The sequence below is a fragment of the Heterodontus francisci genome, chromosome 8 (genome assembly GCF_036365525.1).
Source record: "Heterodontus francisci isolate sHetFra1 chromosome 8, sHetFra1.hap1, whole genome shotgun sequence".
Taxonomy (NCBI): Eukaryota; Metazoa; Chordata; class Chondrichthyes; order Heterodontiformes; family Heterodontidae; genus Heterodontus; species Heterodontus francisci.
In genome coordinates this window covers 65,735,165-65,758,415 of record NC_090378.1, presented here as the reverse complement: position 1 = coordinate 65,758,415, position 23,251 = coordinate 65,735,165, and the positions used below count along the sequence as shown (strand labels likewise).

Below are 23,251 nucleotides of genomic sequence, written 5' to 3'. Positions count from 1 at the left end.
GAGAAACGTCAATGAATTGCGATTTAAAAAGAGTTGTGACAACTACACAAATTGCACAGCATACTCATAGGTCACATGATTTATTCTAGCCTGAAATACCAATCTTCCTTTTTAAAACTTTTTTTTTGTTCAAGGGATGTGGGCGTCGCTGGCCAGGCCAGCATTTATTGCCCATCCCGACTTGCCTTGAGGTGGTGCTGGTGAGCTGCCTTCTTGAACCGCTGCAGTCCATGTGGGGTAGGTACACTCACAGTACTGTGAGGAAGGGGAGTTCCAGGATTTTGACCCAGTGACAGTGAAGAAATGGCGATATAGTTACACGTCAGGATGGTGGGTGGCTTGGAGAGGAACTAGCAGGTGGTGGTGTTCCCATGCAGCTGCTGCCCTTGTCCTTCTAGGTGGTAGAGGTCACAGGTTGGAAGGTGCTGTCAAAGGAGCCTTGGTACGTTGTTGCAGTGCATCTTATAGATGGTACACACTGCTGCCACTATGCGTCAGTGAAGGGAGTTAATATTTGTGGATGGGGTGCCAATCAAGTGGGCTGTTTTGATCTGGATGGTGTCGAGCTTCTTGAGTGTTGTTGGAGCTGCACCCATCCAGGCAAGTGGAGAGTATTGTATCACACTCCTGACTTGTGCCTTGTAGATGGTGCACAGGCTTTGGGAAGTCAGGAGGTGAGTTACCTGTCGCAGGATTCCTAGCCTCTGACCTGCTCTTGTAGCTTTATATGGCTACTCCAGTTTAGTTTCTGGTCAATGGTAACCCCCAGGATGTTGATTGTTGGGGATTCAATGATCATAATTCCACAGAATGTCAAGTGGAGATGGTCAGATTCTCTCTTGTTTGAGATGGTCATTGCCTGGCATTTATGTGGCATGAATGTTATTTGCCACTCATCAGCCCAAGCCTGGAAATTGTCCAGGTCTTACTGCATGTTTACATGAACTGCTTCAGTATCTGAGGGGTCGCGAATGGTACTGAACATTGCACAATCAGCAAACATCCCCACTTCTGACCTTATGATTGAAGGAAGGTCATTGATGAAGCAGCTGAAGACGGTAGGGCCTAGGACACTACCCTGAGGAACTCCTGCAGTGATGCCCTGGAGCTGAGATGATTGACCTCCAACAACCACAACCATCTTCCTTTGCGCTAGGAAGGATTCCAAGCAGCAGAGTTTTCCCTGGATTCCCATTGACTCCAGTTTTGCTCGGGCTCCTTGATGCCATACTCAGTCAAATGCTGCCTTAATGACAAGGGCAATCACTCTTACCTCACCTCTGGAGTTCAGCTCTTTTGTCCATGTTTGAATCAAAGCTGTAATGAGGTCAGGACTGAGCGTCACTGAGCAGGTTATTGCTAAGCAAGTGCCGCTTGATAGCACTGTCGATGACACTTTCCATCACTTTATTAATGATCGAGAGTAGACTGATGGGGCGTTTATTGGACAGGTTGGGTTTGTCCTGCTTTTTGGGTATAGCACATACCTGGGCAATTTTCCACATTTCTGGGTAGATGCCAGTGTTGTAGCTGTACTGGAACAGCTTGGCTAGGAGCGCAGCTAGTTCTGGAGCACAGGTCTTCAGTGCTATTGCTGGAATGTTGTCAGGGCCCATAGCCTTTGCAGAATCCAGTGCCTTCAGTCCTTTTTTGATATCATGTGGAGTGAATAAAATTGGCTGAAGACTGGGGACTTCAGGAGAAGGCCGAGATAGATCATTCACTCGGCACATCTGGCCGAAGATTGTTGCAAACTCCTTTATTTTTTGCACTGATGTGCTGGGCTCCCCAATCATGGAGGATGATAATATTATCGATCTATTAATATTCATTATAAGCCCACTGACTCCCACAGCTACCTTGACTACACTTCTTCACACCCTGCCTCCTGTAAGGACTCTATTCCATTCTCCCGGTTTCTCCATCTCCGACGCATCTGCTCTGATGATGCAACCTTCCACGACAGCGCTTCTGATATGTCTTCCTTTTTCCTCAACCAAGGATTCCCCGCCACTCTGGTTAACAGGGCCCTCAACCGTGTCCAGCCCATTTCCCGCAACTCTACCCTCACCCCTTCCCCTCCTTCCCAGAACCTTGACAGGGTTCCCCTTGTCCTCACTTTCCACCCTACCAGTCTCTACATCCAAAGGATCATCCTCCGCCATGTCCAGCGTGATGCCACTACCAAACACATCTTCCCCTTCCCTCCCTTCCCCTGTCAGCATTCTGAAGGGATTGTTCCCTCCGCGACACCCTGGTCCACTCCTCCATTACCCCTACCACCTCATCCCCTTCCCATGGCACCTTCCCCTGGAATCGCAGCAGGTGTAATACTTGCCCATTTACCTCCTCTCTCCTCACTATCTAAAGCCCCAAACATTCCTTTCAGGCGAAGCAGCGATTTACTTGTACTTCTTTCAATGTAGTATACTGTATTCACTGCTCACAATGTCGTCTCCTCTGCACTGGGGAGACCAAACGCAGATTGGGTGACCGCTTCGCAGAACACCTCTGCTCAGTCTGAAAGCATGACCCCAAGCTTCCAGTTGCCGGCCATTTCAACACACCCCCCTGCTCTCATGCCCACATCTCAGTCCTGGGATTCTGCAGTGTTCCAATGAACATCAACGCAAGCTCAAGGAATAGCACCTCATTTACCAATTAGGCACACTACAGCCTGCCGGACTGAACCTGGAGTTCAATAATTTCAGAGCATGAGGGGCCCCCCTTTTTACTTTTAGTTATTTTTTCTCTTTTTATTTTTTACTTGTTTATTTTATTTTAGTTTGTTCAGCTTGTTTCTACTGTGCCTACCCACTGTTTTTGTCATGTTTGTGCTTGGGGCCAGGGCTGTTCATTTTCCTGTCAATTAACACCCTCTCTGTACTAACGCTTTGTCTTTCATCACACTATTAACATACCGTTTGCCTCTGCTGCATGACCTTCTGGTCAGTTATTCCCTGTGACCTTGTACTATCAACACCTCTTTTGTTATCTCTTGCCTCACCCTTGCTTTACTTGCTTAATATCTATTATATTTCTAATATTTGCCAGTTCTGATGAAGGGTCACTGACCTGGAATGTTAACTCTGCTTCTCTCTCCACAGATGCTGCCAGACCTGCTGAGGATTTCCAAAATTTCTTGTTTTTACTTCAGATTTCCAGCATCTGCAGTATTTTGCTTTTATATTATATTGAGGATGGGGATATTTGTGGAGCCATCTCCTCCAGTTAGTTAAATAAAAACAGGAATCGCATGCTGCTTCTCTTGTTTGGCACGCATGTAGTCCTGGATTGTAGCTTCACCAGGTTGGCACCTCATTTTGAGGTATGCCTGGTGCTGCTCCTGGCATGCCCTCCTGCATTCTTTATTGAACCAGGGTTGATCCCCTGGCTTGATGGTAATGGTGGAGTGGGGGATATGCCAGGCCATGAGGTTACAAATTTTATTAAGTACAATTCTGCTGCTGCTGATGTCCCACAGCATCTCATGGATGCCCAGTTTTGCATTGCTAGATCTGTTCAAAGTCTATCCCATTTAGCACAGTGGTAGTGCCACACAACACGATGGAGGGTATCCTCAATGTGAAGACGGGACTTTGTCTCCACAAGGACTGCGCGGTGGTCACTCCTACCAATGCTATCATGGACAGATGCATCTGCGGCAGGAAGATTGGTGAGGAGAAGGTCAAGTATGTTTTTCCCTCTTGTTGGTTCCCTTGCCACCAGCCGCAGACCCAGTCTAGCAGCTATGTCCTTTAGGACTCAGCCAGCTCGGTCAGTAATGGTACTACCAAGCCACTCTTGGTGATGGACAATGAAGTCCCGCAGCCAGAGTACATTTTGCGCCCATGCCACCCTCAGTGCTTCCTCCGTGGTATTCAACATGGAGGAGTACTGATTCATCAGCTAAAGGCAGGGGGGCGGCAGGTGGTAATCCGCAGGAGGTTCCCTTGCCCATGTTTGACCTGATGCCATAAGACTTCATGGGGTCCAGAGTCAATGTTGGAGACTCCCAGAGCAACTCCCTCCTGACTGTATATCACTGTGCCGCCACTTCTGCTGGGTCTGTCCTGCCGGTGGGACAGGACATACCCGGGTGTCATGCTAGGCCTCCACCTGCCAAGAATGAAGCACATTAATTTTGTCATGAAAATTGATTTTAAACTGTTACTGGAGTGAAGAAAGGACTTGTTAAACAGATCAGCTCTGGCTGGAAAAGACATTTGCATCTGTCCATGACAGTGTTTGAAAGAACAAAGCAGCCATTCCCTGACACACTCAACTCACAATGGACTTTTGATCACCAGACGTTGAAGGTGGGGGAGCTCGCATTCCAGGTTGACTGCTAAGATGGCCAATTACACAAACGGACATGGGCAAACCAGCTGGTCACATGACTAACCTGCTGGGCAACTTGAGTTTTATGAATCTGTACAAACAGTTTGGGCAGAAAGTCTGTTTGCTTCTGGACTGAGATGATCTCTCTCCTGTGTGCTCCGATCACTTTCTCACAAGCCTCTGAATCCGCTGAAGACACATGAAACCCAAGAGAGAAAAGTCTCCTACAGCGAACAAGGTTTAAGAAAAATACTGGGCCACAATGAAAAGCAAGATCTACCTACAATAAAGGACTCTATAGTGAGCTCGAAGAACCATAACAACTCTTCAGAGAGTGCCTCAAACCTCTCCACTTTATTTCCTCTGTTTTCTTTCTGTCTCTATCTGTATGTGTGTATCGCGTGTGCATGCTAGCATGGGTGTGTCGTGTATCCGTAGTCGTTGACCAAATTAGACTTTAAGCTTAAGTTTAAATAAATTTCAACTTTTCTTCTTTAAACTTACGAAAGCCTGTTTGTGCTCGTTTCTTTGCCTTAGAATTGGAAAGCGGTGAGCAAGGATTCACCAAGGGGGAGCTAAAAACACAGTGTGTTTAAAATTAAACCCTGTTACAGTGAGACCAGGTGAAGGCTGAAGGGGAACCCTAGACCTCTTTCTCGCCTGGTCGTAACAGAAATTTGGGTGCTAGTGTCTGGAATTGACCCACAGTCAAACAAGAGAAATTGGAAGTGGGAAACCAAATTGTTCCCAGTCAAAAAAGAGCAAGATTTCAATACAGGTTTTCTTGTGGTTGTGTGAGATTGAATACTAACATGTCTACAAGTGAAGCTAGTAGCTCTCCATGCCAGGATGAAGTAACTTGGTATAAGTTAAAAGCACTGTCTATGGAGAAGTTGAGGAAAATGGCTGAGCAGTGTGGTATCACTGTATGTGGCAAGGCTAGGAAGTCTGAACTCCTAAGGCTAGTGGCCAACCATTTTTCCCTTGAATCTGAAGCAGCAGAAAGAGGGTTAGATGCAGACTCCGACAGGATACTGTCAGCAAAGATACAATTGGAATAGAAGAAACTTGAATTTGAGGAGAGGGAGAGAGAAATAATACTCTGGAAGGAATGCAAAGAGAGAGAGTTGAAACGGCTTGAGTTAACTAGGGGGGTGACAGAGTAACCCCAGTGAAAGCATGGCCAATATGAAGGAGCATAAATAAGGGCTGGGTACAAAATTGTTAAAACTAGCTCCACTGATTCCAAAATTAAATGAGGAGGATTTAGAAGATTTTTTGTGTCCTTTGAAAAACTGGCAAGGCAGCTAAAATAGCTAGCTGAGACCTGGTCTCTTTTACTACAAAGCAATCTAACTAGAAAAGCCCATGAGGTTTATTCCCTATTGCCAGATGAGAGTTCATCAAATTATGAACTGATCAAAAATGCTATCCTCAGGGCATATGAATTAGTACCCAAAGCCTATTGCCAAAAGTTTAGAATCCTCAAGAAGCAAGCTAATCAAACTTATCTGGAGTTTGAAAGAAGTAAGCAGCTGGCTTTTGACCAGTGGCTGAGGGCTCTCAAAGTACAGCTCAGCTATGAGAATCTCAGAGAAGTAATTCTGTTAGAGGAATTTAAAAACTCTCTCCCACTCTCCATAAAGACCCACGTAGAGGAGCCGTGGGTCCAGAGAGCCCAGCAAGCGGCCATTCTGGCCGATTAGTTTGCTTTACTGTTGCTTTAATTTATAAGTAGGTTTCCCAGTGGAGAAACTTTCCTAGTCACCTCCACAAATCCAAAAGGGACAAAAGGTGGGAAGGTGACAGGAGCCCAAGCAGTCCTGGGAGAGAAAGGAAAGCAGGAGACATTAGGGGGGCCCTCCTCTAGCCAAAAAGGAAGGTGCTGTGAGCAAGGGTGGGATGCGGAGACCTGTGTGCATCTATTGTAGTAAGGCAAGACATTTAAAAGCAGACTGCTGGAAACCAAAGAGAAAACCAGTGGGTTAATCAGGGCACACCCGCTCAGTGAAGACAGGAACCTGATGGAAAGCCCAGCAGAACACCCTGTGGCTTTAACTGCAGTAAGAGTGAGACCCAGGAAGCCTATGGCTGCAAGTGCAGGAAAATTTCATAGGATTCCTGAAGGTTATCAGGGCTTTGTTTCTGAAGGGAAAGTAAGCCCATACCCCTCGAGTGGGGCAAGCAAGCCCATAGTAATTCTCAGGGACACAGGGGCCACTAGATCCGTTTTACTGGGAAAAAGCCTGACCTTTGCCTCAGAGAATACAGTGAACACCAGAATGGCGGTGAATAGTATTGGGGGGGCAGCGTATGCCTGTACCTGTACACCAGGTTCACCTGGAGTGCGACCTAGTTTCAGGACCGGTGACCATAGGGATCATCCCTAGTTTGCCTGTGGATGGGGTTGACCTGCTCCCAAGTAATGATCTGGCGGCAGTGAAGGTGGTAGACCCCCAGCAGTGAATGAAAGACTGCAGGAGGTCAGAAAGACATGGCCATGGCAAGAGACGGCCCCCTGCAGTTTCCCTGAATGTGTTGTGGATCAGGCCATGATCAAACCAGCTCTCCCAGAGGAGACTGCATCGGCACTGCAGGAAGATGACCATGAGGTATGCCTGTCCGAGACTTTCTTTGGAAAGATAGGAGACCCAGGGAATGAATTAAATGCATTTTTCCTAGGTGAGGCTCAGCGAGTTGACCCAGTATTGAGAGTGTTAGCACAGGCTGCCCAATCTGAAAGTGAAGCAGAGGGAGTCCCTAACTGCTTCTATTTAAGGAATGAGGTACTGATACAGAAATGGAGTTCTCCTCACAGACCTGACAGCAAGGAGTGGACAGGAGTTCACCAGTTAGTGACGCCGCAGAGGTACCAGAGAGAAATAGTACAAAGGGTCCACAAGACAACAATGGCTCTACATGCCGGTATATGAACGACCAAAGCCTGCATAAGACAGCAGTTTGACTGGCCAAAACTCCACAAAGATGTGGTGGAGTACTGCAGGAGTTGCCACAAGTGCTAGGCTGAGGGGAAACCCCAACATACAGTGAAACTTGCGCCCTTAAGTCCTGTACCGGTGTTAGGAGGACCCTCCAGCAGAGGGCTGGTGAACTGTCAGGGACCCCCGCCAAGAACAAAAAAGGGACGGGGAACAGGCAGGCACAAGGCTGGCATAAGGTTAGACAGAGAATTGGAAAAAGTGACCAAGAGGGCAGGCTAAAGGAAGTCCGGGAGGAATCCTGGATGAAAACCCCTAATATCCGGTCAGCCAATCCCGAAAAATGTGAAAAGTTCGACCTCACATCCTCCTACGTAAATGCAGACACCAGAAGCACCCCACCAGAGTTGCTAACAGCATTTACAGGAACCTGCAGAGACAAAGAAAGACCTCTAGGGGGCAGTGAAACCATGAGGGTGATGCCTCACCTAATCGAAGTGCCACAGGGGCATGCAGTAGAGTCTGCGCAAATACCTGCAGGCAAGAGTGTCCTCTGGGAGAAAGGGGAGATTAGCAAAGAATCCTCCCCCACAGTCAAAAAAAAACAAACCACCCATCCCCTGAAGTCAAAAGGCTTTGCATGACTCAGCAAAGCACTGAAAGAGTGTTCAGGATAGACCGCACACGACTGACTTTTTTTAAAATTACCTCAGCAGTAACAAAGACCCTAGGCAGCCATGGAAATGGGCAAACAGAAGAGAAACTTCCCCAAAAAAAGAACATGTTAAATAAAAACAAGAAATGCTGGAAATACTCAGGTCTGGCAGCATTTGTGGAGAGAGAAGCAGAGTTAACATTTCAAGTCAGTGACCCATCAAAACTGGCAAAGGTTAGAAATGTAATAGGTTTTAAGCAAATAAAGTGGGAGTGGGGCAAGTATAAAGAAAGTAGTGTTGATACAACAGGGTCACAGAGAATAACTAACCAATTCAAGACACATTAGAGTCAATTTTTTGTGGTGAACCAATATTGGTTACTAGTGGAGTTGATATCACATGACCCTATTTGATTTGGAATCCATGTAACCAACACAGAAACTGGGCTGCCTTCAAACCCGAATGACAAAGGTGACAACATAGAGTACTAATTCATTGCACCCCACAATCTTCATTTCTCCTTTAGCACTAGCAAATGAACAGTCGTCTAGTGTAGCTTCCCCTCAGATTTTCCCTTTTGGGGAATTAAGTAATAGCATCTAACTACTCCCAGGTGCACTGTGAATAACAGCTACAAACCTACACCCTATTATTTTATGGCATGGTATGATGCATCAAGTGACAGACTGCTTCTTAAATAGTGAACACATTTCTATATCTTAATTAGAAGCTTCTGCATTATTTGGGATTGATGAAAATAAAATACATTTTTAACAATGGTCACCATTATAGAGAATTACTTGCATTTCTACATGTACCTGCTAATGTCATTATTCGTGAGGTCAAGTCGTTCTAGGTTTTGAAGCAGAAGAATTTCATCTGGCAGCGATTTCAATTTGTTGTCACGTAGCTCGAGTACGCTGATGGCACTTAAATTTTTCAGGTGCTCTGAGCCCAAATACTCAATCTGGTTATTCCCGATATGTAGTTCCTAAAGGGTAGTAGCAACACAATTGTTAAACCAATTTATAAAATTACAAGTAATACAGACACATGCAAGACATTTATATTCAGTTCAATCATCACATTTTAACCACCTCATTGATTTGTATGTCTTTTCTACAGGTAGACATAGGTAGTGTCTAAAACACAAGCTGCAACTTACAGTTGCCTTGAAGCTACTTTCATTTGCTTCAATTATCAAGTTCATTAGCTTGTCAGGGAAGTGAAAGCTACATCATGCACCACTTTTACAATCTGAGCGTTTTTGAAAATTGGCAGTGCCTAGGACCTTTGCAGGTTTAAGAGACGTCAAACACACAGATCTCAAGAAATAGTTGTAAGCATTCCACTTATATAGGACAAAGTTTCTGAACTGCACATTGCAGGAGATGGTATTCAACCACTTCCTTAAGTGAGGTGGTACATTTTAGTTTCCAGTGGTTGAGGAGTCTAGAATTAGGGTACAGGGATATAATTAAATGTAAGAGATTTAGCATGAACTTTATTTTTAAACAAACAGAGGGCTGTGGAATGTTCTACCAGGGTAGAAAATGATACGGAGACCATGTCAACATTAAAAAACAAGTCAGATAGGTGGTTGAAGAAAAGGCTAATTAAAAGATATGGAAACCGGAGGGCCACATGAGATTAGAACTACTGCTTGTGAAACATAAACAGCAATGCTAACTAGTTAGGCTGAATAGTCTGAATCCGTGTTATAATTTTTATATGATTCTATGCAAGAGATGCTGATAAAATTTACCTACTGAATGTTAGCGCATCAAAAATAAAATCAGGGATTAAGAAATTCCAAAATACTGATAAAAAAATTAACATGTGTCTGACAGCATTTCAAAATTCCTCCAAAACAGCATTTTCTAGCTAGTAAACAAAGAGAATTCATATTAGTTTACTGGTGGCCTTAGTTATTCCAAGACATTTTGTTGAATACAGGGTTTATCACAATCTTGAGCAGGATCTGGTAACACATTCACGTCTATGGCACTTGCTTGTGGGATAAATACAGTACTCAATATATTATTGGACATCTACTCTATATAAATCGAGCCAGGAATGGAGTTAAGCAATAGAACGTATAAAGGAAAACCTATAAGCCACATTTTCCTCCAATGGAAAACTTGAACCACAGCCCTCAGGAGCCCCGCCTTTCATGTCACATTCCCTCACACCTAGAAGGATAGAGCACAAGCAAGAGCAAGAACGAGAAAGCAAGAGAAAAACAGCAAAAGCGCGAAAAAGCAGAATCAGAGGATACTGGATTTGAGCTCACAGTTGAAATTGGTTAAATGCTGGCAACTATTTCAGGGAAGATGCAGGGAAAACTGGATGAATAAACCCCAATTCATTCTGGATACCATCAATGGTAATTACAGCCCACAGACCTAAAAGTAAATCCGCAATTCCAAAAAGCAGTGGACAATTTTTTTATAGTTAGACAATGTAATCGCAGCTTATCCATTGTCTCAACCTGTGAATTCCACATCAGGACTTGCATGAAGATTTAAGCAATTTCTACAGCTGGGCCAAATACAGATGACCATCTCAATAAGTATAAACTTTCTTCTACTTGCCACTTAAATGTAATAAAGGAAAACAGCCTTACACACGTCCGGTGTCGAAGCTCAGTTTTGTGTTTTACAACAGTAGCTACAGGCAGTTTGAGAGAAGGCATTTTCTTATTTTTTTTCTTCTTCTTTGGCCTCCTTGTCTCGAGAGACAATGGGTAAGCGCCTGGAGGTGGTCAGTGGTTTGTGAAGCAGCGCCTGGAGTGGCTATAAAGGCCAATTCTAGAGTGATAGACTCTTCCACAGGCGCTGCAGATAAAATTGGTTGTCGGGGCCATTACACAGTTGGCTCTCACCTTGCGCTTTTGTCTTTTTTCCTGCCAACAGCTTAGTCTCTTCGACCCGCTACTCTTTAGCCCTGCCTTTATGGCTGTCCGCCAGCTTTTGGGATCACTGGCTACTGACTCCCATGACTTGTGGTCAATAGCACAGGACTTCATGTCGCGTTTGCAGACGTCTTTAAAGCGGAGTCATAGACGGCCGGTGGGTCTGATACCATTGACGAGCTCGCTGTACAATGTGTCCTTGGAGATCCTGCCATCTTCCATGCGGCTCACATGGTCAAGCCAGTTCAGTGCCGCTGGCTCAGTAGGGTGTATATGCTGGGGATGTTGGCCGCCTTGAGGACTTCTGCGTTGGAGATACAGTCCTGCCATCTGATGCCAAGGATTCTCCAGAGGCAGCGAAGATGGAATGAATTGAGACGTCGCTCTTGGCTGACGTACGTTGTCCAGGCCTTGCTGCCGTAGAGCAAGGTACTGAGGACACAGGCTTGATATATTCGGACTTTTATGTTCCGTGTCAGTGCGCCATTTTCCACACTCTCTTGGCCAGTTATTTTATTTTATTATTTATTTTAATTAATCTTAAATACTGAATTCTTGCTGTGACATAATAAAATTCCACTTCAGAGACATCACAAATAGGGATCACTAGTCACACCCCATTGGTTACTAATAGCTGTAGCATAGAACATCATAATACCACAAACATTTCAAGGGCATCCCTAGCTAGAATCTTCACACACAAAAGTAACAAAAGACTGAAACATGCCTAGAAGTGTATTGGTAACACCCCTACACACCCTCTCCAATTAACTATCCAGAAATTTATTTTTTTTTTTTTAAAGTGTTAGTATTAATAACATTTTCTGTGTATTCTCAAAGTACCTTCAGATATCTACAGGATGGAAACTCTGGTAGGTGGTGGAGTCTATTATGCCTCAAGTAAAGTTGTTCTAATGATACCATCTTCGCTAATTCTGGAGGGACACATTCCAGTTCATTATGAGTTGCATCCAACAACTTTAAGCCTGAATAAAATAAGACAAATTATAAAGTAAATTAATCTATGAGGGCTATTTCATACCACAAAACATTATATAAAGGATCGAAATGCTGTTCTGATATATACTGCAGCACAGTGGCGCAGTGGTTAGCACCGCAGCCTCACAGCTCCAGCGACCCGGGTTCTGTTCTGGGTACTGCCTGTGCGGAGTTTGCAAGTTCTCCCTGTGTCTGCGTGGGTTTCTGCCAGGTGCTCCGTTTTCCTCCCACAGCCAAAGACTTGCAGGTTGCCAGGTAAATTGGCCATTGTAAATTGCCCCTAGTGTAGGTAGGTGGAAGGAGAATGGTGGGGATGTGGTAGAGAATATGGGGTTAATGTAGGATTAGTATAAATGGGTGGTTGTTGGTCGGCACAGACTCGGTGGGCCGAAGGGCCTGTTTCAGTGCTGTATCTCTAAGTAAATAAATAAACATTTTGAACTTAATTTCTGTATTCGTATCTCTTACTTCCCTTTTTTTTCTCCTTCCCACTTCCCAGATTTCATATTGTACCTTTTACTAGCAAGCTCTAGGCAGCTGATATCCAAAGATGTATTCAAAGATGCTAGTGCTTCTCAATTCTGTTAGGAAACTGAACAATTCCTGGTAGGGTTTGCTTCCCCATCTCAGAAATATGTTCAGAATGAAAAAACTCAAATCAGGTTGAAAAAAAAAGGAAATTTTATTTAAAAGTGTGCCTTGAACTCCAAGCGCAGTTCTAACACACAGCGATTTCAACTACCTCAGTCCCCCCCATTCAATTGGTTAAATTTTGCAAAGGACGAAGAGCTGTTACTTATATCCAACTACCAACGGATCATAAGGAATATGGAGAATAAACAAAGGAAGTCATTTTTTCCCCACACAAGTTTTTTACTTTCAGTCTTACTTCTCATTTTGCTTATGTCCAAGGGTATGCTCTTCAGCTTGTTGTTAGCCAGATTGAATCGTAGTAGGCGAGACAGCTCGCCAAGGGTGCTTGGAACTGTTGACAGTTGATTGTTGGACACATCCTATAAAACACAGACAACTGCAATAGTATTCCAACAACTGTCACATAGCTGATTTGCATCTAACATTTTCAGGATGGGGACAGCTTTGGTACCTAAAAACAAATATGTATGAAAATTCAGCTATTATGCGTGTTTCCTTGCTGTCATTTCCAAGACCGTGCTCATATATTTAGTATTTTTAAGCACATTCTTTTTTTTTTAAACTTAAGGAAGCACAAAGAAGTCATCGAGCAACCTCCCTACAGTCATCCAAGATGAGAGGATCCTTTTCAATTGGAAACTATATGAACTTAAATACAGATATTCCAAAGTTTTAAATTACAGTCGATTTTTCATTTCTGGTTGGTAGTGGATAAAACCTGCCAAAAATAACTTTGAATTAGACCTAGGGCATTAATTGGCTTATTGCTCACCATAGCTAAACAGCGAGGCAAGAATAACCAAATCAGTTAGGATATTGTGTTATATCACCAAATCAGGCATGTTCAGTCCCCAGGGCTCACGCTAAAGCTATACATTGCCTTGATCCACTTTCATGTTCTGGTTTTTGACAAGTTAGCACTCTGCAGCCTCAAAAGGGAACTTACACAAATAGATGAGCGAGTTAATGGGACAGAGAAAGTATATTTAAAATAATACTTTCAGATATACCAGGACAGCAGGACAAAAACAGCAAGGTGCAGTTTGAAGAACAAATTTGGGACACACGAGTGTATTGCTTTACACAGAAGGTAAACAGTTGGAATGGAATGGAACTTAAACCAAAACTACTTTTGTTGGATAATTCCTTCCTTATTGTTTTTAACCGATTTGAAAAGCTAGAAACAGTAATATGTCTGATAACTAACTTACTAATTATTGCTACAAAACACTAATCTTGAAAACCCACTCAAAGCAATACATTCACGTGCATTGGATTTTGTTGCGGATCATGAAAATGGCTTCTCCAAGCCATTCGCACTACCTGGTCTTGAAAGCATACAAAAGTTTGAGCAAAAACACTGCATCTCTCTTCTTATACCATTTTCTTTATGGTTTGCTTCCTGCTAGATACAACACTATCCAGTGTTTTATAATCCCCCCATATTGTTTAAATAGATTGCCAGATAGGGAAGAGGGGATTTGTATCTTTTCATACTATACCATTACTTGTTATCATTGCTTTTCCTGAGTCATAGCATTGTTGTACAAATTTTTTGATATATGATCTGTGGCAACAATGTCTTTTTACGTTGGAGCAACCTCTTTTCTTATATGTCCCCTGCTCTGAACAAAAGCCTATGGGTTTGAATCCCGACAACCCTTTTAGCTTAATATCCATGAGATTAATAATCTATATATGCCTATCCTCATATTGCATATCTCTGGCCTTGAAATTCATCCTTCGCCGAAGCTATCAGCATCAGTGAGGGGGGAGAAAAATAAATTTGCAAGAACGGTTGAAACCAGATCTGTCTATATTACAGTTTTCATTGCTTTATATTACAACTTATATTTATATAGCGCCTTTAATGTAATAAAACATCCCAAGGCACATCACAGGAGCATCAGAAACAAAATATACAGTAAAAACATCCATATTCTTACAGCTTTTAAATACAGTATAATGGATCTCCTGTGAAATTGCTCACAATGAATTGGTAGATAGCTACAAAGTCAGCAATAGCCAACAAACAGGAGAGCACACGGAAAGTAATAAAGGGAGGTTCTGGAGGACTCTCGAAAGGCTGGTGTGGAAACTGGGCGGGGGGTGGTAGTTTCGGTGCTGAGTATTTCTAGTTTTACTTACTGTTCACTGTGGAACGATTGAAGTAAATGGAAATGCTGAGGGAGATGTCGAAACCAACTAGGTATGAGTTTCTAGAGTTGACACACATTGCCCAAAATCTACTTACACAATATAATTGTGAAAAAGGAAATGTCGGAAAATCCATTACTGTTCTGTTTTTAATATATGACTAAAGTTTCCCATGTGGCATTGCTGACTGTAATTCAGCTGATACACTATTTTATACTGGCAGACGTATAGCACCATATCCTGCACAATATATTATTCTGTTGCAAAAGTGGAGCTGTTGGATGGTCTGTTCTTTTAAGGTCAGGATTTATAATCATCAACTAAAAACATTGAGGCCACTCAACAGTTTAATTTGTTGTTTAGTAAAAGAAATGTACAGCTTGAATACATTGGTCAGTTTCAGGGTGCAACTGGGATGCAACCAGCATTTTAAAATATTGACAAATAAGATTGTCAGTAGGGCTCACAGTGTGACACATTGTGCATAATGGAATCTACATATATTAATACATAGGGCCCTGTTCCTCGCAGACAGAAAGAACATGTACACACATTGCACCTGTTCCAGCTAAACAAAATAAGCACCAGCCATTTGCTGGCTCATTCCTCAGGGCAATGCCGTGACCAGAGTCAAGCTGCCTGGGTTAAATTTCCAACAAAGCTTGGCAGTTAACTGTCAGTCACTGTAAACTGGTGCATTCTCCATGGCAACGCCTCTACCAGAGTTCACTTGTCAACCAATCAGCACTCTCTCCTCATACAGTACAAAGTCTTTGTTTTCCCTTCATGGTATTCTTGTGGATCGTCCTGATGAGGGCAAGATGAAAAGCTTCAACAACATGTCTCTATTTTCAGTAATACTCAAGTTCTGTACTTGCAAAAGACTATTTATACAATAGTGTATTTTAGGGTATAATATGTGCCCACTTAATATGCAAACTGGATATTATGTCTTCCACCTGTGTCTACGGGCTGAATTTTATCAGCCTTCTAGGGGCAAGCAAAGAGATGATGGGGAGGGGGGGGGCCCCCCATAAAATAGCGAGAGAAGGCAGGGGGGGGGGGGGCGGGGTGGGGGGGGAAAGAGTGGTTGGAGTGCCCGTTGCCATTGCATTTTGTCAGGGTTGGGGAAAGTCGAGGATCACCTTCCCACCCAGAGGCCAATTGAGGCCCTTAAGTGCTGCTTGGGCAATCTATGGTCCACACAGCCTCAATCTGTGGTCTAGATGGCCTCTTGTCAGCAAAGGCTGCCCCTGCGCCAACACCACCCCCAGCCCCCCAACAATCAGCCCTCTGATTAGCTGGCAGCTCTTGGAGGCAAGATCTCTGTTCTTAAAGGAATGGGAACACCGGCACCATGCAGTTAACTGCCTGAGTGCTGTACAATGCGCCTCCAAACAGCCAATGCAGCGTCCCTCCGACTTTCTGGCCTGGTGTTAGGACTCCTGCCACCTCCATAAAATTCAGCCCCATATGTGCTTCTCCAAAATTTCAGTTGACAGGCGGTTGAAACTTTACTGAGACAAGGCCAAATGAAGCATTAAGCTCTTGCTGGCTGAGGAATAAAAGTGAACATACCTCATGTGTTGTATCAACCTGATCGATTTCCTGTTTATTACCACCTCTTTCCCCATCACTATCCTAGTAATAATGTATCAAATGGCATAAACGAATAAACCCCCTCCTTGAGATTCCCACATAATCAGAATACTCCAGCCAAACTTCGGCCACAGAATGAAAGCAACTTTGACTTTTATGAAATGATAGCCTTCACCAGTTTGCATGTAATACCATAATGGAGCAACCAGTGTGTTTCAACCCCATGTGTGTTTGAATTGTTTTAACTGTAATCATCAGCCTGGAATTTCCTGAAATGGAAAGTTACGTTGAAATTTACACCACTTCCCAATCATTCAGTTATGTTAAAATTTCCTGAGAATCTCATAACCATATGTCGGAACGACAAAAACTGGAGTAATACAATTGGAAATCGAAACAAATAATTGGTGCCTGAGAGGGATACGGAGGAGAAGTGAAAGAAATAGAAGGGAGGATGGAATAATGGGGGTAGGGGTAGAGGAGATAGTAGAAATGGTAGAAAAGGTTATGAAGGGCCAGCAAACGTGGTATAGAATGGTTAGGAGAAAAAATGGAGAAGGAGGAAGAGTTAGAGCAAAAGAGTGTGTGGATGAGGAAGGGAGAAGGTAGAGAAACTGAAGATTGGGGAGAGGGAAAGAAACCAGGTAAGCCGAAGATAAGAAATTACAAACTAGGAAAGGATGCGGAAAAGGAGGAAAACAGAGGTAAGCAGCAGACAGAAGGGGGAGAACAGAGAGGTGGGAGTGACAGAAGATCATCTGCTTGTGATACATTAAAAATTGTCACACAGATGTTGCACTGCTGCAAATGCAAAACTATCTTAAAATACCATATGCTCCTGATTTTTACTTCAAACCTCCAGCCTGAAACAAACAAATGTTTTCCAGTCTTCAAACTTTCCTGTTCAAACAGTAAAACTTTGACCACAGCCTTTACTTATTGAATAATGATTAGACTGCATGTCTCAAAAATGATAACAGCTGCACCGTAGGAGAATACAATATATATCATACAATTTAACACCGTCATTATGCATCATTTAGCTCACAATGAGCAACTCCACAGGAGTTTCAATAGTACTTATATGCAATTGGTAAATTCCGTGTGACGTGGGTTGATAACTCATCTGTGCTCGCAATAGATTCTGGCTAACCTGATGACTATTTCCAGCATTTTGTTTTTGCTTCAGATTCCTTCCTCAAGTAATTCCTCAGGCCTGCTACATGATTTCCAATGATTATTGCTATTCTTCTGCACCTAAGCTAGGCAATAATTTACCTCCCACTATAACACTGCAAATTTACTGGAGCAATTTGTCATAGGGCTGACAAGGTAACAATACTGAAAGATACTGGTCTCAAGCATGATAGAAACTTGCAAAATGCAAGTTAAGAAGTCACATTTACAAATTATGGAAGCCTTCTTTGAGAGTAATTCTTGAAATCTAGAAATAGCAACAAATATCTTGCGAGATAAAGCAAAATTGGAGAGTGGTCAAAGCATTGCAAGCACAGGACAAATCATTCAAGTTGGTCTCCTGCTCCACTCTTTACTTACATATAATACATAACCTCCCACTTCAATCCCAAGAAGTGGCATAAAGCTATTGCAATATATAGAATATACAGTAGAAGACAACAATGTTCACCAACTAAGATAAAAGAAAACTACAAATGTAAAATAAAATAGAAGAAAATGTAGACCAGGTCCATCAATATCAGGAAAATATGGTTGACATTTGGTGCTTTTGTAAAATGAAACCATCATTTAGCTATTTGAGGCATCCTTAGAAACACTGAATTATTTCAACAACATACCAGGTCTTCCAAATGAACAAGTTGACCTATACCCTCTGGAATCTGTTCCAACTCATTGTGATGAAGATGCAGAGTTTTCAAACTACTTAAATTCCAGAGCTTATCCGGCAACTCCTTTAGTTTATTGTGGCTGTGGGTTGGAAAGCAAGAAATGTATAGGTTCATAAATTTACATTTTTCTTGGGTTACATTCCTACAGATATATATTTTTACAGCTTTTATACAAGTGTGATTGCCATGTTTTCATCACCTTGAAATTATCAAAATATAACTGTTAAATTTAATTTTGCAGCATGTTCTAACATGAACTATTTCATATTTCAGTCAGATTTTTATAACATAAATTTCGGCAGTCAACATTTTACAGCACTGTCCATTCACAAATATTATGGGGAGAATTTTATGCTCTTCCTCCATGACGTGTTTGGAGGCAGGGAGAGCATTTAAACAGGCGGGATAGTGGCAGGGGGGACCCCGCCACCTTCCTGCCTCCACCCAATTCAGCCAGGGCAGGAAGGCCTGTGAACTGGGTGTCCCTGATTAAAAAGCACCTAGTACCTGACCGAAGGACCCAGCATCGAGAAGTGGAGGGCCCATTGAGAGCCAGCCCTTGCCTTGCTGCCGACCCCCTACACATCCCCACATCCCATGACCCCACCCTGCAAAACCCATCCTGCCCTGACTTGCATGTGGCCTAGGTCCCTCAGCGATCCACGGCGACCGGTGAGTCCAATAATGGCAGCAGCAACTGCCTCCGCAGTGGCACTACTGAGTTAAAGAGCTGCCGGCTTCTGATTGGACAACAGCTCTCAGCAGTTGGGACATACGTTGCAGAGATCCTTGATCTCGGGGAAGGCCCGCCGCTGTCCACTTAAGTACCTAAATGGCATGTAATGTGGCAGGCCTTCTCCCGAGAACACAAAGTGGGGCTCCCACCGCCACTCTTGCCATTGGCCAAGATCCCTGCTTGCCACCTGGATAAATTCCCAGCCTATGAATGCATGTCACAGCTCAAATAGATTGGCAGCATGTTGTGATCATGAAAATTTTACATTAGGTTACCTTTGCAAGTGCCACTTAAGCCCTAAAGAGTGGTATTGAACAATATAAATAATTGTTGGTTGGCATTTAGCCTATGATTTGTTAGTGTCTTGCTTGTTGAGGTTTAGTGATGTTCAAAAGAAGAAAAAAAGGATTTCTTTTCTCTGCAAACTTACCCTGGTTTTTGGGCTCTCTCCCACAAATTCTCTTACTTGACCCTGAGATGAGTATGCGACCACATATCCATGCTATCATGAAGAGTGCCTACTTCCACCTCCATAACATTGCTCAACTCCTCCCTGCCTCAGCTTACCTGCAGCTGAAACCCTCATTAGTGCTTTTGTTACCTCTACACTTGACTATTCCAATGTACTCCTGGCGAACCACTCACCTTCCGTTCTCCATAAACTTAAGGTCATCCAAAAGTCTGCTGCATGTGTCCCAACTCACACCAAGTCATGCTCATCCATCACCCCTGTGGTCGCTGACCTACATTGGCACTCAGTTAATCAACACCTCGAATTTAAAATTCTCATCCTTGTTTTCACATCCCTCCATGGCCTCACCCTCATTATTTCTCTAACCCCCTCCAGCCTCACAACCCTCTCAGATATTTGCACTTCTACAAATCCGGCCTCTTGAGCATCCCCAATTTTAATTGCTTGATCATTTGGCAGCAGTGCCTTCAGCTGCTTAGGCCCCAAGCTCTGGAATTTCCTCCCTAAACCTCTCCGCTTCTCTTTCCTCCTTTAAGACACTCGTTAAAACTTATCTCTTTGATCAAGCTTTTGGTCATTTGCTCTAATATCTCATGAGCCTCAGTGTCAAAATTTAACAGACAACATTCCTGTGAAGCAGCTTGAGTTTTTACTACATTAAAGGTGCTATATAAATACAACTTGTTGTTCATTTGGTGCTAAAAAAAGATCCAAAAGTAAAATTAAAAAATGGATTTTTAAAATTGCCAAGTATTAGTCCAGCAAACCTTCTCTGAACTGCTTCCAATGCATTTACATCCTTCCTTAAATAAGGAGACCAATACTATACCCAGTACTCCAGATGTGGTCTCACCAACACCCTGTATAGCTGAAGCATAACCTCTGAAGTGGGACCAGAAGGGAACCATTAGTAGAATTAGCATTAGAGTGCATTAAATAAGTTTAGAAGAATCTTTGTAGTTGTGAGGGGCCTGTTGAATCATGGGATGCTTGACCATTTTGCTGGGATTATACAGACTCGGTGGGCCTAAGGGCGTTTTTCAGTGCTGTATCTCCAAATAAAATAAAAAACTCAGTACCTACTTGCCTCCACATCTGTGTAAATATGCTGTCCACGCTTCACTAATCAAAGAGATAAAGGTGGGACTGGAAACGAACCAGAATGCCATAAACTATGGGAGCTGGCAGCTTCAAGGTTTGGGGGGAGATAGCAGCAGAATATTTGTGGGGCAATGCAATCCAGGTTACTGATCAAGCTGCAGACTTGAAATGTGTTGGGATAGTGTGAACAATGAGTAATGGTTATTGTATTCTATAAATGTGTGCTACAGACTCTGTTTCACTGAGAAGCTCTTTGGGTGAACCAGAGACCTCTCCCTTGCAAAGCTTGAAAAATAAAATCCTTACTTGCTTTAATCCCGTGGACTCGAGTGTGGTTATATTTTCTCCACAACACCTCCCTACGTGTGTATTCAATTCCCCTCGCAATAAATGATAACATTCAATTAGCTTTCTTAATTCCGTGCTGCACCTGCATACGAACCCTCTGCATCTTAGAGCTCTGCGATCTATCACCATTCAGATAATGTTTCTTTTTTATTCTTCTTGTCAAAATGGACAATTCACATTTTCCCGCATTATGCTCCATTTGCCAGATCTTTGCCCACTCACTTAACCTATCTATATCCCTTGTAGCCTCTTTATGTCCTCTTCACAACTTACTTTCCTAACTATCTTTCTTTCATCAGCAAATTTAGCAACCATACCTTCAGTCCCTGCATCCAAGTCATTAACATAAAGTGTAAAAGGTTGAGGCCCCAGCACAGATCCCTGCAGCACACCACTCATTACATGTTGCCAACTAGAAAATGACCCATTTATGCCTATTCTCTGTTTCCTGTTAGTTAGCCAATCTTCTATCCATGCCAAAATATTACCCCCTCCATCAAGAGCTTTTATTTTCCGCAAAAAGCTTTGAAATGGCATCTTATCAAATGCCTTCTAGAAATCTAAGTGCAGTACATCCACCGGTTCCCCTTCATCCACAGCACGTTACTTCTTCAAAGAACTCCAATAAATTGGTTAAACATGATTTCCCTTTCACAAAACCATGTTGTCTCTACCTGATCACCTTGAATTTTCCTAAGTGCCCTGCTGTAATATCTTTAATAATAGCTTTTAACATTTTCCCTACGACAGATGTTAAGCTAACTGGCCTGTAGTTTCCTGCTTTCTGTCTCCCTCCCTTTTTGAATAAAGGAGTTACATTAGCTATTTTCCATTCTAATGGAACCTTCCCCGAATCTAGGGAATTTTAGAAAATCAAAACCAACTCATCAACTATCTCACGAGTGTCACAAGCCTGTTTTTTTTCCTCCTCAGGAAATATTGCAGTGCGCCTTTCAGGCTGTAAAAGGTCAGTACTTCTTTAAGGCAGCCAGCTCCAGGGACCGTATGCGAAAGTGCATTCTAGTAGCTTAGCTACAACCATAGAGGGAGAACAGGACGTACAATGTATCCATTTTGGTTTTGAAAAACTGGCTAACTGGTTTGTTCAGAGACAGACAGAGACATAGACAATTCTGGCATGTGAAGGAAATAGGAGAGCTCTCTCCCAATCTATTTAAAACCTACTTATTATACTCTCTCAAAATTCTAAAGCAGCTTCAAGCCACATTCAGAAATAACAAATTATTGATCTACTGTGGTCATCGCTGAATTGCTGAACTCCTATTGTCAGATTCATCAGACCTTGGAAGACTGCAAGTGGACATTGACTGTGTTGTATCAGACAACCATTCGTCAGGAAGTGTAATCTGCAAAGATTTTGTTACTTCTATTTTTTCAGGCAGCTAATTAAACAACAAACTACCGTTAGTTTGAGTATATGTATGCGAATGCGGGAGTTAGATTCTTTAAATAAGTAAAAAGGTCTTTAGATATTGGTTCATCTTAGTAGTGTTTAAAGATTTTAGTTTTTTTTTTAACTAATAGTTAATTTGTTGATATCTAAAGACACCTGGTTTGGTTCGCCTCATTCGAGGGTTACTACATAGTTTCAATTCAGTTGCTGCTTTCTTTGATTTGGAAAGCTTAAAGATATGTATGATGCAACTTGTGGAGCAGCGGGACTGAACTGACAGCGCGTTGCTCCCACCGCAATCAGAATGATATATTTTAATTGGGGGCTTTGTCCTGAGCAGTCGTACCATAACACTAGCCACTTCTTTTAACACCCTAGAATGAAGTCCAATTGGACCCAGGGACTTGTCAGCTCCAACAATTTGCTCAGTACCACTTCCCTGGTGATTGTAATTTTCTTGAGTTCCTCCCTCCCTTCCACTTCCTGATTTACAGCTTTTTCTGGGATGTTACTTGTATACTCTATTGTGAAGACCGATGCAAAATACCTGCCCAATTTATCTGCCATTTCCTTATTTTCCCTTATTAATTCCCCAGACTCACTTTCTATAGCTCAAACGCTCACCTTGTTAACTCTCTCCTTTTTTAAATATCTTTAGAAACTCTGACTATCTGTCTTTATATTTCTCGCCAGCTTTCTCTCGTACTCTAATTTATCCCTCATTAATCTTTTAGTCTTTGTTGTTTTTTTTATATTCTGTCCAATCTTCTGACCTGCCACCCATTCTTGCACAATTATATGCTTTTTCTTTAAGTATGACTCTATCTTTAACTTTTTTTGTTAACCATGGATGGTGGTGGGTCCTCACTTGGAATTTTTCTTTCCTGTTGAAATGTATCTATTCTGAAATATCCCCTTAAATGTCTGCCACTGTATCTCTATTGACCTATCGCTTAACTTACTTTGCCAGTTCACTTTTGCTAGCTCGCTTTCATGCCCTCATAATTGCCCTTATTTAAGTTTAAAATACTAGTCTTTGACCCACTCTTCCCT

The 23,251-nt window shown here is 42.7% G+C and overlaps 1 protein-coding gene across 3 annotated transcripts in view; it reads right to left on the bottom strand.

The window, feature by feature from the left end:
* Positions 1–23,251, bottom strand: part of lrrc40 (leucine rich repeat containing 40) — a 101,519-nt gene that overhangs the window by 55,475 nt on the left and 22,793 nt on the right. For 2 of the 3 annotated variants that reach the window (XM_068037254.1, XM_068037255.1), the window contains exons 4-7: positions 18,077–18,206; positions 12,739–12,862; positions 11,694–11,836; positions 8,755–8,927 (exon numbers count right to left, since the gene is read on the bottom strand). In XM_068037254.1, the coding sequence (XP_067893355.1) occupies positions 8,755–8,927; positions 11,694–11,836; positions 12,739–12,862; positions 18,077–18,206 (570 nt within the window). The remainder of the gene's footprint in view (positions 1–8,754; positions 8,928–11,693; positions 11,837–12,738; positions 12,863–18,076; positions 18,207–23,251) is intronic. The other variant, XM_068037256.1, reaches the window with a different exon arrangement.